This window comes from Sturnira hondurensis, unplaced genomic scaffold, assembly GCF_014824575.4.
Source record: "Sturnira hondurensis isolate 20B ecotype Veracruz unplaced genomic scaffold, ASM1482457v3 Scaffold0018728, whole genome shotgun sequence".
Lineage (NCBI taxonomy): Eukaryota > Metazoa > Chordata > Mammalia > Chiroptera > Phyllostomidae > Sturnira > Sturnira hondurensis.
Window position 1 is genome coordinate 2,349,581 of NW_028091359.1, and position 13,724 is coordinate 2,363,304.

Consider the following 13,724-nt stretch of genomic DNA (forward strand, 5'->3'; position numbering starts at 1 on the left):
AATATAGAATCATGTGTTATTAACTTTATGTTAGTGAATTTCTGTAAAAAATCAGCATTAAAATTTTTTAATTATAAGCTATTTTAAAGATTTTCATCTTATTATTTGGGCAACAGGAAGTCAGTAATGTAGAGGATGGAGGTGAGGAGGTATGTCAGTATTTGTGTTTTCAAGCGAGCACTCTGACTAGTATGGGTGAGAAGCTATTTTTGCTTTTGGAAGGGTGGGAAGGGCAGTTTAGGAAGACAGGGATTAGTGATAGATTTATTGCTAGGGGAAAGGAAGAAGGTACTTCCTGACCTTTCTATTCACCAAAAGAGAATCCTGGAACCCTGGAAGATCAGGATTGGGGAGAAAAATCATGATTTTTGAGTGGAATTTGCTGTGCTGTTGAGACACCCAAAAACCCATTTTGAAGAAACTAACTAGCAGATACTAACTGAAGCAGTGGGATCACCTAGGGGAGGGCCCACTGGGAGAAGACAAGGGAGTTTAGGGGTTGTCCAGGTAAGAAAGGTCTCCAGACCTGTAGAGAACATGAGTTTATTTGAGCCAAACTAACAATCACCGGGAAGCAGAATCTCAATGGACTGAGATATTGCTCTGGAAAAATGGCAGTTTTACCTCTTATTTTATACATTAGAATCTCTTTGGTGATAAATTAGGGAGGAAGTAGAAAGCTAAATGGAGAAGTCTCTGAAATTGGAATAAACGTAAAAGGAATAGACCCATACTTGATTGTTATCTGTTAACAATTCACAGTTAATGAGATAACAATGACAATGATGGGTTCTGTAGTCTCTGGCTGTGGTCAGAGGTTGTGCCCCAGGGGCTTGGAAATAGGGGATTACTGGGACATTCCCAAGGTGTGTTATGTAGAAGAATAAAGACAACAGACAGGTTCAGGTAAGGTAAAGATTGACCTTTGTCATGGAAGGTACTGGCCTACCACAGGGCTGCTTGCCTTGGAGTTTCAGTTTCAGACCGTCCTGTGTGATTAATTTTGGTCTCTGAGTTTGTAAACCCTCTATGGAGGCCTCCCCTGAGCTTGCCATGTTTATATTTAACGACTAGATAGAAAAGGGGGAACCTGCAGAGAGTGACTAGAGAGATGTGAGAAAAATGCGAAGTTTATGCCTGGGAAATGAAGGGAAATTATTTTAAGGAGAAAATGGTGAGCATTGGTCATAGCTGCTGAATAGTCTAATACAATATGCTTGAAAAACATGTTGGATACAACGGTGTCAAAATATAAAATTCAGCTGAGTGAATTGATTTAAGTGATTCATGAATTGGACAGAATCTCTTCCAGCAATTTGAAGGGCTTGTACAAAATGGAAGGTTTTTTTTTTTTTTAAGATTCTATTTATTTATTTATCTTTAGAGGGGAAGGAGAGAGGGAGAGAAACATCAATGTATGGTTGCCTTTTGTGCGCCCCCTGCTGGTAGTTAGCCTGCAAGGAACCGGCCTGCAACCCAGGAATGTGCTCTGACTGGGAATCAAACCGAGACCGTCTGGTTCGCAGGCCCGTGCTCAATCCACTGAGCTATGCCAGCCAGGGCCCAAAATGGAAGGTTTTTATACGAAGAAGGGTGGGTAAGGGAGCTATTAACCAAAGATAAGGAAGGGCTATTTTTGGGCCAGGCATCTTTTCTTTGGGGAAGAGAGTTAGGGATGAGTGTTTATTATACAGATCCGCCTCTTTCTATGTGGGGTGGGGCTTGGAGAGGGCTCTTCTGACAGATTACTGGTGCTGGACCATAAAATTCCAATCTGATATGTTTCTGGGAGTGGTTGAAAATGCAGTTAAGTCAGGTATTTAGTCTACCTTTGGTTTCAGGCTTTTAGCATTGAGTGGTGCCATTTTGGGCTGTGGTTTTCTCTTTTAACAACAACTTGGAGGTTGTTGGTCACTTGGGAGGAATGTTAGGCGCAGAAACCATCCTGAAATATATTTTGAGTGAGTGAGAAGTGAAAATGGATGATAGGGAACAACTCAGTCAGGGAATTTAGCTTTTAGAAGGGGAGAATGATGAAGCCAAATAAAAGGAGAGGGGTTGTTGCATTCACCAACCTCGAGAACAAATGTCGGAGACTTTCAGGGTTTCAAAGATGTTACTTTATTGGCCAAGTTTAACCTGCGCAGGGGCGAACTCTCCAAAGTGTCCGGAGACATGGTGCCCGCAAGGGCTGCAAATGAGAATCGTGCCAAACGCTTACAGGCTTAGGGTTTTATGGAGGCGCGCAAGCAAGCTGGATACAGAAGCAGATGTGGCGGTTAGCGGTTGGCTCAGGGGCACAATAGGGTTACTGATTATTGGTGAGTTAACTCGTGCACTGGCTCGTGCTCCTTTACTTGATTGGTCAGTTGAGCTCGTGCACAGGGGTAAAATTTCCCTCCCTAGTAACTGTCCAGATGGCTACCTGCCTGACTAACCTTTGCTCTTAAACCACATCCTGGAACACACCCTGCTCTTCAGGTGTGTCCCGGAGCCTCTTTGCCTTAGTTAGTAAAACACCTTTTGCTTCCTTACAGCTATGTTCTGGCTAGTTCCCTTTTGCTCTCAACAGGGTATTATCACTTTAACTCATGTTTAAAAGCCTTATTTATTGTGCAAGTATATCATGGTAAGTAGCACAAAAGTATAGATTAGTGAATGAATTTTTACAAATCCACCGCCTTTGTAACCATGACCTAAGGCAGGGGTGTCCAACCTTTTGGCATCTCTGGGCTACACTGGCAGAAGAGTTGTCTTGGGCCACACATTAAATACACAAACACTAATGAAAACTGATGAGCAAAAAAAAGTTCTGTGCATAAATTTTTGTGCTATCTGACACCACAGATAAGCAAAAATGTCCTCACATAATAACCCTTTTGCAATAGCCTTTTCGATAATCTTTTAAAATCCTCAAGCCAAAATAATATTAGAACAAAAGTAAAGTTACCAAGTAAAAGGGAAAAACAAATGTAAGAGAAAAAAAGTATGCTAATTTTATGTAATATTTTATGCAATAAATTAATGGGAAAAAAATCCTCAAGCTCTAGGTGGTATGGCGCAGTGGATTGAGTGCCACCCTGAGAATCGGGGTTGCTGGTTTGATTCCCAGTTGTAGCACGTGCCTGGGTTGTGGGCCAGGTCCCTGGTGGGAGCGTGAGAGAGGCAACTTACACATTGATGTTTCTCTCCCAGTCTCCCTCCTTTCCCCTCTCTCTAGGAATAAATAAATAAAAGATCTTTTTTTTAAAAAAAGATCTTTTATTTATATTAGAGGGGAAGGGAGGGAGAAAGAGAGGAAGAAAAACATCAATATATGGTTGCCTCTCGAATGCCCCCTGCTGGGGACCCAACCTTGCCTGCAGTCCAGGCATGTTCCCTGATTGGTAATTGAACCAGTCACCCTTTGGTTTGCAGGCCAGCACTCAATCTACTGAGCCATACCAGCCAGGGCTAAATAAAAATCTTTTTAAAAAATTTTAAAAAGTTGTTGAGCAGGACCCAACTTGGTGATCACTAATATAGAAAATGTACATATCTAAGTAATAAAAAGTTAGTATAAAACTTAGTAATGACACTAAAGTAATGCTTTAAGTAAATTTGTGATTTTCACTGCTGAAAATCATAAATTTCATGGCCATTCTGGGCTGTATGCGGCCTGTGGGCCATGGGTTGGACACCCTGACCTAGGGTAAGAAATAGAATATTGCTAACTGCCTAGTGATTTTGAATTGCATATAGATGGAATCATTCAATATATAGTCTTTTTCTGTTTGGCTTATTTTGCTTATTGTGCCTGTGAGGTTCACCCATGTTACGGTGTATAGTAGTAGTTCATTCTTTTTTTCTGTGCTGAATAGTATTCCAGTGTAGCAGTTTAACACTGTGCTTATCTATTCTGTGGCTACACATTTGGATCGACTGCAGCTTTTGTCTCTTGTCGAATAATCTTGCTATGAATATTCTTGTGCACATCTCTTAGTGTATGTGTATGTGCTCATGCTTGTAATGAGTGTGGATACCTAGAGTGGAAGTGCTTGGCCCCAAGGTGTGGTATCTTCAACTTCAGTGTGTTGTCAAACTGTATTCCAAAGTGGTTGTAGTAATTTACGTTCACCAGCAGTGAATAAGCAACCCATTTGCTCCACATCCTCTCAGCCTGTGGTTTTTGTCATTGTGGTTTTAATTAGCATTTCCTTGATTACAGCAAATGAGGTTGAGCCACCTTTCATGTTTACTAATCATTTGACTATCTTCACGTCTTTTTCATGTCTCTTGCCTAGTTTTCCAATGACTTATCTTTCGTATTGGTTTTCAATTGTTCCATGGTGGAGTGGGCCCTGTGGGGCTGTGCTCATTGCAGGCTCCCCATGTGGCAGCTTGCCTTTCCAGTCTTGTGGTCTGAGTGGCTCGTGATGAACAGAAGTTCTTCATTTTAATGTAAGAGATAATGCAGTAGAATTTGCCAACCTCTTAAGTTAAAGAGTTTGCGTGTGTGTACGCCCTGTTAAGAAATCTTTCCCTGTACTGTGATCCTGAAAATACTTTTCCGTATTATATTTTATACTTTAATTTTACATGTGCCATTTATATCTAAAATCTACTGGTACTGATTGATTTGAAAAATTTTAAAAGATAGGAGGCACTTCTGCATCTTTAAATGCTCTTTAGGAATTGAAGATAGAGAGAAGGAATGATTGGGGAAAAAAGGCTCCTGAGAAGGTGGTGGAGGACGGAATCCAAAGCACAGATGGAGGGATTTGCTTTAGACAGAAGGAAAGGCAACTCTTGGTAATAGGATGGAAGGTGGGGAAGCTGGTACACGTTGGTCTTTGGCAGCAGGAAGTTTCCAGTTTTCCCTTGTAGGATGAAACACTGCCTATGAGTGAGGAGAGAGTGAGTGGAGTGAGGGCTTGAACAAAGTTTAAGAAAGTCACTGAAGAAGTTGTAGAATAAGTTCTAGGAATAGAATAAATTTGTTGTGCAATTTTGAGGGTCCAGTGAGATTTGTGGAGATTGTTTAATTTATAGTGGTACCAATTCTGTCTCACTGTTTTTTTTTTTTTTTTTTTATCAGTTCTTGGCCTCCATGGACATACTAGAATAGTGGGTAGTTGGGTTCATCTAGGACTGGGGTTTTGCTATTTAGGTGCCACGCAGAGATCCCACACAAAGGGAAAAGAGAATGTAGATTATTGACAGAAATTACTGAGATGATCGATTTAAGAATGTAAGAAGGGAGGAGAATCTAAGACTAGTCTAAAGGAAGAAAGCAGGGGTGTCAATGAACCAGAGTCTTTTTTTTCCCTAAGATTTTATTTATTCACCTTTAGAAAGAGGGGAAGGGAAGGAGAGGGAAACATTGATGTGTAAAAGATACATTGATTAGTTGCCTCTTGTATCCCCACAGCTGGACCTGGCCCACAACCCAGGCGTGTGTCCTGGTCAGGGAATCAGACCAGTAACCTTTCAGTTCATAGGGTGGGGTTCAGCCCACTGAGCCACACCAGCCAGGGTTGAACAGGAGTCTTTTTTTGAACTGGAGTCTTAATAAAGTCAAAGAGTGAATCATAATGGAAGATAAAATTGTGATCTGGAAATAGGATGCTAGAAATAGTCATTTCTGAGGTGCAGTAGTTTTGTTCAATAAGAATATCATATAATACTGATTATATAACTGGTGCTTACTATTAATTGATATGAGTTGGAAAAGTTGATTACACAAGTATACATAATTATTTTGTAGGAGACTGTATGCACAGTGTCTGCAGACATAATCAAGATTCAATTCCTTTACATACAGGAGCATAAATTTTCTTCCATTGCTAAATTTACAAATATTAGAAATTCTATTATTTAATTTTGGTACAGTATTTCATTTTTGTTTGTTATTTATAGATGGTTTTGTTTCTGCTATTAATATTCCCCAGTTCTCTAGTGAGAGTTTGATTTTTTAAAATCTTGTGCTGATTATTATAGGAACTCTTTAAATGAAAAACTACTATTTTCGTGATTTCAACTTCCTGTTCAACTGTGTTTTAAATGATGTCTTCCAAATACTTCTGCACTTATTTTTTTTATTGAGAAACAGTTGAAACAATTGTAGCAGTAGGCATTAGTGAGGTGTGTTGCTTTCTTGACTGACTTTGTGTTGCTTTCTAATTTCTCTGTTGCTTAATTCTAATGTAGATACATCAAGAAATCTGGAATTTCATGAAATACACAGCACTGGAAATGAGCCGCCTTTGCTGATTATGATTGGCTACAGTGATGGAATGCAGGTCTGGAGCATCCCTGTGAGTATGAAGATGGTTGATTTCCTAAAATATAATACTTTCCAGCATGCTAGCTGATTTGAAATCTGGTGATGCTTTCAGAAAGGTCTTCTCCATTTGTTTCACAATAGTTGGTTAAGATATTGCTGAGGGTGCCACACCATACAAGGCACAAGGAATAAGGGGCACGTGGGGAATCAGAGAAGCTGTAAATGGTTTGTGAAGTGGGCCAGGAATTGGGGGAATCACTTAACATGCCAGGTCTCATTTTTGGTCATGGTAACTCTATTGAGTAGGTATTGTTCTCCCACCCTCCACTTTATAGATGATTAAACAGGCTTACAGAGGGCTTTCTTTGAACATTAGCAATCATTATAAAAAATGTTTTGAATTAGTTAAAACATTCACTCCATACAACATTCAGGAGATACACTTGTAAAAGGGTAAAAGTCTCCCTCCCACTCTTGTTCCCCCTTTCCCCTACCTTGAGACAACCAGGTTTTCTAGTTTCTCATGTTTCCTTATAGCTATATGTTATGCAAAAATACATACATAATTATATTTCTCCCACCACACTCTTTCCTAACAGATGGTAGCATATTAGTTTGTACCTTGTTCTTTTTTACTCATAAAGTCAGTATTCCAGGAGTTGTTTTATTGAAGTTTTTAGCTGCATATAATCTATTTGGAGTTCCTTAATTTATGTATCTTTTCCCCTATTGTTGAAAACTATAAATGTACTTTAGAAAGTATAATGTAATACATGAACTTGAACAAAGGCTATTTTATATCTGTATATCTGTGTAGGGTAAATTCCAGTTTTGATACATGTTTCAAATTGCCAAATATAATCCCAGTTTGCATTTAAAACCCTACATGTTCCTCTTGGGGATGATCAAAAATAAAATGCCCTAAAAGAGGAAGAGGCTTGGTCAAGTCACAGCTCAGTGCAGTGTAGACGGGATTACATACTTTGTCTTGTAGTTATTTACATTCTGGTTTTGGGCATGGCCTAAATATGGCGTCTCCTCAGTAGATGGGGGTGGGGTGGTACAGGCAGGGACTTCTGTGGTTCTTTCGCAGTTGGAGGCTTGGGGCCGACAGGATTTTAATTTGTGCCTTTAGTAAATGCATTCGCTAAACTTCTTTGAAGCCCCTCATGTGTGTGTGTGTGTGTGTGTGTGTGTGTGTGTGTGTGTGTGTTACAGCTGGAACCATCCCCCCCCCGCCTTTTTTTACGTTGCTGTTTTTTTGGGTAATATCATTACTTCTTAAAATATTTATAAGCAAACATATATTGCCGCAAATTATGGAAATCAGGATATTTTTGAGTGCAGGATTTTGGCTTCAGTGGTGTAAGGATTTAAGTGACCAGCATGTTGGGCTTCATAGTTCTTTAACATTTGAAGTAGGATATTATTTATTCTTTGATCAGTCACTTGTGATGAATTTTAGTCTTCCGTTTAATCATGTAATTATATGGCATATTATTAAGTATTGAATATTTAGTATGTGGGGTTTTGTATTTCTAGTTTTTAAAGACTGGCTTTATTTTGCAAAGGTAGAAGATTCCTGCTGGTGTGGCGTGGAATTAGTTCCTCTTTCTTTAGCCTTTTGGAATGTGTAGTTGACATTTTTCAAGGCCCTGAAATATTCTTTGTAATTTAAGTACTATGCCAAAGGCGTGGATAAAGGACTTGAAATCTAGCAGTGGTTTTTTACATTTTTCTTCTTCCTGCCAAGAGAACTATTTCTATGTTGTGATCAGAGGAATAGATTTTATAAACATAGCTTTTTCTTATTAAGAGAGGCTGCATTTTGATTCATTACACTATTTGTTGACGGACTTCAAGGCAAAAAGGAAGCTCAAGCTTTAACAAGAAGGTTGAACCTCTTGTGCTTAGGGGTGTCGACTGGATTGAGCACATTCCTTTGGTGGTGTTCGGGCTGCCCACTCGGGTTGGTTATAATTAGAGGCATCACTTCTAATGGCTGCAAAGGTAGCTTGTGTTTAGCTATGAGTAACTTAAAGGTTTTCTGAGTAATTTAAATCACTTTTTAAAAATTTATTGATTTTAGAGAGAGGAAGGGAGGGAGAAAGAGAGCATAGAGGAGTGGGGACAGAGAGAGCGAGAGAGAGAGATTGAGATTTGTTGTTCCACTTATTTATGCATTTATTTGTTGCTTCTTGTACGTATCCTGACCAGAGATTGAACCCACAGCCTTGGCATATCAGTACGACACTCTAACCAACTGAGCAACCCAGCCAGGGCCTAAATTACTTCTTTAAAGTAGTTCCTATGCCCAGATTGTATTTAGTGAGACTTGAATAATTTATTTCTCATGGATAGTGCAGTAGTATTAGCCCTATGAGTACTGTCTCAAAAATTAGGGTGTGTTGTTGGAAAACAAGCTCCTTGTGTTGCATCAATTGAGCTCTTCCTGTGTTCAAAGAGCTTTATATATATATTATCTCAGCCACTGTACACTGTGAGGCAGAAGTTACCCTGTTTTACAGGTGGTAAGGTCACACAGCTTGTAAGAGGTAGAATTGGCATTCAAACTCAATTCTGTCTGACTTCAAATTCGGAGTACCTGGTCTAAGAGTTATACTTCATTACTTCCCAAATGTGATTGCAGAAGTTATGTCATGTAGTTAGACAGTTTTAGTTTTCATCGGAAAAGGTTATGATGTACCTTCAAAGATTCATCTTTTATAGGCTACTGCAATTGTTATCCATTACTTTAATCAAACCCTTCTGAAACTTGTTTATCACTAGTCAGTTATTCAGTAAGCATTTAAGTGTTCCCATGTGCCAGACAGTGGGGAGCCAATGTCGGTCAACCTAGAAGTGATCCCGGCTCTTAGGGATCTTTGCAGACCATAAATCCTATGTACTTTCTTTAAATTTAACTTAATTTATTGTGGTGATATTGTTTAATAGAATTATATAGGTCAGATATGCAGTTGTTTAAGACATCATTTGTATTGGGTTGACCGAAAAGTTTGGTGTTGTTCCATAAAATAAAAGATATATTTTTCATTTTTACCAATAACTTTATTGATTTGGATATTTTGAGTATGTTGATATCTCCCGCATGGCATAATGTTCCTCAGTTAAAGTCTCGATTTGATTACTCAACTGGAGCATCATCCAGTGAGAAATCTCCAGCACGAAACTTCACAAACCACTTTTGACATGTTCCATCCGTCACAGCAACTTCTTCATATACCACACAAATCTTTTTTTGTGTTTCATTTGCATTTTTACCTTTCTTGATATAATAAAACACAATATACTGAAAATGTTGCTTATTTTCTTCCATCTTCAGTACTCAAATAGCTGCACAAAAATTCAGCAATTTTGATGTTTTTTAAAAAGATTTTATTTATTTGTTTTTAGAGAGGGAAGGGAAGGAGAAAGAGAGGGAGAGAAATATCAGTGCGTGGTTGCCTTTTGCACATCTCCTACTGGGGACCTGGCCTGCAACCCAGGCATGAGCCCTGACTGGAAATCAAACCGGTGACCTCTTGGCTGGTGGGCCAGCTCTCAGTCCACTGAGCCATACCTGCCAGGAATGATAGGTTTTTTTAAAAATGTGACAATGGTATGACTGCTATCACAATACAGTCTAACAGTATTGTTTCAAATGAAGTTAAAGACAACTGAGCGCTACAAGAGTCATCTTATGGAAAAGATCAAATGGACTTTTGGCCAACCCAATATATTGTGTTGTGTTCAACACCCCAAGTCAGGTCTCATTACAGCACTACTTATCCCCCCTTTACCTGCTTCTGCCTCTTCTACTCCCTTTCCCCTCTGGCAGTCAACATACTGTTGTCTGTGTCTGTGAGGGTTTTTTTTTTTTCTTAATCCCATCACCTGTTCATCTAGCCCCCAACCCTCACCCTGCTGACAGCTGTCAGTCTGTTCTCTGTACCTATGAATCTGTTTCTGTTTGTGCAGTTATTTTGTTCATTAGATTCCACATATAAATGAAATCATATGGTGCTTGTCTTTCTCTCACTGGTTCACTTATCATGATACTCTCCAGGTCCATCCTTCTGTCGCCAAAAGAGTTCCTTCTTTTTAAGCTGAGTAGTATTCCATTGTGTAAATGTCTCACAGGCTTTTTATCCACCAATCTACTGATGGGCAGTCGGGCTGCTTCCAAATCTTGGGCATTGTAAATAACACTGCAGTAAACATGGAGGTGAATATATTTTTTTGAATTAGTTTTTTTGTTTTTTTTTAGATGTATTCCCTGAAGTGAAATTGCCGGGTAATAAGGTGGTTCCATTTTTAGTTTTTTAAGGTAACTCCATGCTGCTTTCCACAGTGGCTGTACCAATCTGCATTATCATCTCAAGGGTTCCCCTTTCTCCAAATCCTTGGTAGCACTTAAGGTTTGATGATTTATTGATGATAGCCATTCTGACAGGTTTCTATATGTCTGTTTTTGTGCCAGTACTATGCTGTTTCTTTATTATTTTATTTTTATTTATTTAAAACTTTTTTAACCTCACCTGAGCGCATTTGTATCAGAAAGAGGGAGGGAGGGGACAGGGGACAGAGAGAGAGAAAGAAAGAGAGAAACATCAATATGAGAAACATTAGTTGGTTAGAGAGAGAGAGAGAGAGACATCAGTTGGTTGTCTTCTCATATGCACCCTGACCTGGAATTGAATCTACAACCTTTTGGTCTGTAGGATGACACTGCAGCCAACTGAGCCATACTAATCAGGGCAATACCATGCTGTTTTGATTACTATGGCTTTGTAGTATAGGTTGATATCAGATAGTGTGATTCCTCCAGGTTTTGAGTAACGATAAGTGAAGGGAACATTAATCTCTGTCCAAATCATAGCACAGTTTTGCTTCAATTTTGTGCGCAGTTCTCCCTTCTGTAGATTTTATATAACTATCCTACTTATGAGTTGCAAGAAAACAAACATATCTTGGTTAAACATTTAAAAAATATGTCTATATAAGAAGTGCACAAATATGAACAAGGCTTAGGTGGCACCCAGGAATATAGTTCAGTAGAGTTAGGTCAGAAGCAGTACTGGGCAGAAGTATTTTCTCTACTTCCCAGTCCCCACCACTTTGTATATGAGATGGCTCCAGGAAACTTTCCCAGACTGCCAGGCCCCTGGTTTCAACACGTCTGCTGTAACATAAGAAATAACGATCATTTGTTGTGCTGACGGTCTGGATGAACAGGCCCTGTTCCCACTCATCCCTGATGTTGTCATTGCTCCTTTTGGGGATGTAAATTTAGACTCTTTCGTTTATAATCCATAATTTAAAAAAAAATACAAACTTAACACATGTAAATGGACTAAAACCCAAATACTTTGATGGGGATCGTATGAAAAAAACAGCAGCTCTGTATTTTTTTCTAATTCCGTCACTTCTATTAGAGGTTATCTTATTATGTGTTTTGGTTATTTAAAAGCATCACACTTACATTTTCAGTTTTTTTCCCCAGTATTACACATAGATTGACTTGTTGCCACGAACAGTGAAGACTTAAGAGGCGTTCATTTATTCAGCACATGTCTGGGATAAAATATGTTTTGAGCAAAATAGACATGATTTTGATCTAATAGAGCTAATAAGAGAGGTGGATTTAAGTAAAAATAAATAATGTACAATTTAAATTATAATGGGAAGAAAATAGAATAATGAAGTATTATACTAAGGAATTGTCACAGAAGTTAATTAAGAGTTAGGTGGGGAAAGATGGAACAGCAGAAAGTAAAGTCAGAGGCTCTGAGGTAGAAATGTACTTTTCCCTATAGTTGGACTTTGACATAGATTTCTTAAGTTTCTTCCTTCTTAAAGAACATTGAGATAAATATCTTTATGATCATGCAATTTGGAGAGATCAGTAAAAGTAGATCTAGTAGGGTTCTTGATAGAATTGTCAAAATTGCACTCGTAAAAGCCATGCGTTTATACTTAGCATGTTCCTTGTTAACTGATTCCCGTAGCAGATTGATTGCCTTTTACATGCCAGGGCCTATTCAAGGTACTGGGCAAACAACAATGAGCAAAAGAAAATCATTCTTTTGGGGGAATTGCCATTCCAGGTGGGTGGGGTGGAGGGCAGTGAGGACGGTCACCAAGCATGTTGTGTGCTCGATGGTGATCAGCGTTACGGGGGGTGGTCAGTAGTGCCGTGTTATACAGGGTGGTCTGGGAAGACCTCTACCAAGGACACCATGAGCAGAAGTGCGGAGGAGTGGTCCTTGTATGCATTTGAGGGAGGAGCATTCAGTGCCGGTACTCTGTGGTAGGATTACGTCTTCTATATTCAAGAACAGCTAGGAGGCAGTGCAGCCAGAGCAGGGTGGGCAAGGGTAGGACTGTTAGGAGATGGCGTCTGAGAGATGGCAGTGGGCTAGAGTTCTAGAACTCTGTTAACCATTGTAAGAACTTCAGAAATTTTGAATATAGAGCAAAATTGAAACAATTTTATATTGAAAACATATACCCATTACCTAGATTATACCATTACAATTTTAACTATACTTGCTTTACCTCATCTCCATCTATACATTTTATTTTATTTATTGATTTTAGAGAGAGAGAAAAAGAAACATCAGTTTCTTGTTTCACTTATTTATGCGCCCCTTGGTTGATTCTTGTTTGTGTGCCTTGACCAGGGATGCAACCTGCAACCTTGGCATATCAGGATGATGCTCTAACCAACTGAGCTCCCTGGCCAGGGCCTCCGTCTATCATTTTATTTGACACATTTCAAAGTAAATTACAAACATCAGCATACTTTTTCTTAACTATTTTTGTGTGCATGTTATTAACTGGAATTCAATATTTTGTTAATTTTTATGAAGTAAAATTTACACACAAATCCACAAATCTTAGTATGTAAGTGTCCTTAGCTTCGACAAGCGCATACACCTAACACCAATCTCTGTCAAGAAGTTTCCCGCACGTGTATTCCAAGTTTTCCTTCACTCCGATACAGACGCAAACACTATCCTCATTGTTTTCTACTATCCATTAGTTTCCGCTGTCTAAGAACTTCCTGTGCTAACAACTCAGTGGGAAGTCTTTTTATATATGTAATGCTCCTTCCACTCAGCATAATGTTTGTGAAATGCATCCATCTAGTTTGTGTCCTTTTATTGCTGAATAGTATTCCAAGGTGTGCAGGTAACATAGTTTATCCCTTCTCTTAGTGATGGGTAGCTGGGGTTTTTATCACTTTTGCCTATTTTGAATAAAGCCGTGTGAAGATTTTTCTTAAAGTTTTTTTTTTTTGCAAACATGCATGTTCATTTCTCTTAGATAAATACCTACAAGTGGAACTGCTGCTTCATTTGGGCAGCAGTGTGTAGTTTTATAACAGTGTGTAGTTTTATAACACACTTTTAAGCCTTTCCCCAGGTAGTTGTGTTGTTTTATATTTCCCCCCAAA

At 38.9% G+C, this 13,724-nt stretch overlaps 1 protein-coding gene across 6 annotated transcripts in view; it reads left to right on the top strand.

The window, feature by feature from the left end:
• The window catches only part of BCAS3 (BCAS3 microtubule associated cell migration factor), a 494,341-nt gene that overhangs the window by 14,805 nt on the left and 465,812 nt on the right, over positions 1-13,724 (top strand). For all 6 annotated transcript variants that reach the window (XM_037069813.1, XM_037069810.1, XM_037069814.1 and 3 more), the window contains exon 5: positions 6,190-6,296. In XM_037069813.1, the coding sequence (XP_036925708.1) occupies positions 6,190-6,296 (107 nt within the window). The remainder of the gene's footprint in view (positions 1-6,189; positions 6,297-13,724) is intronic.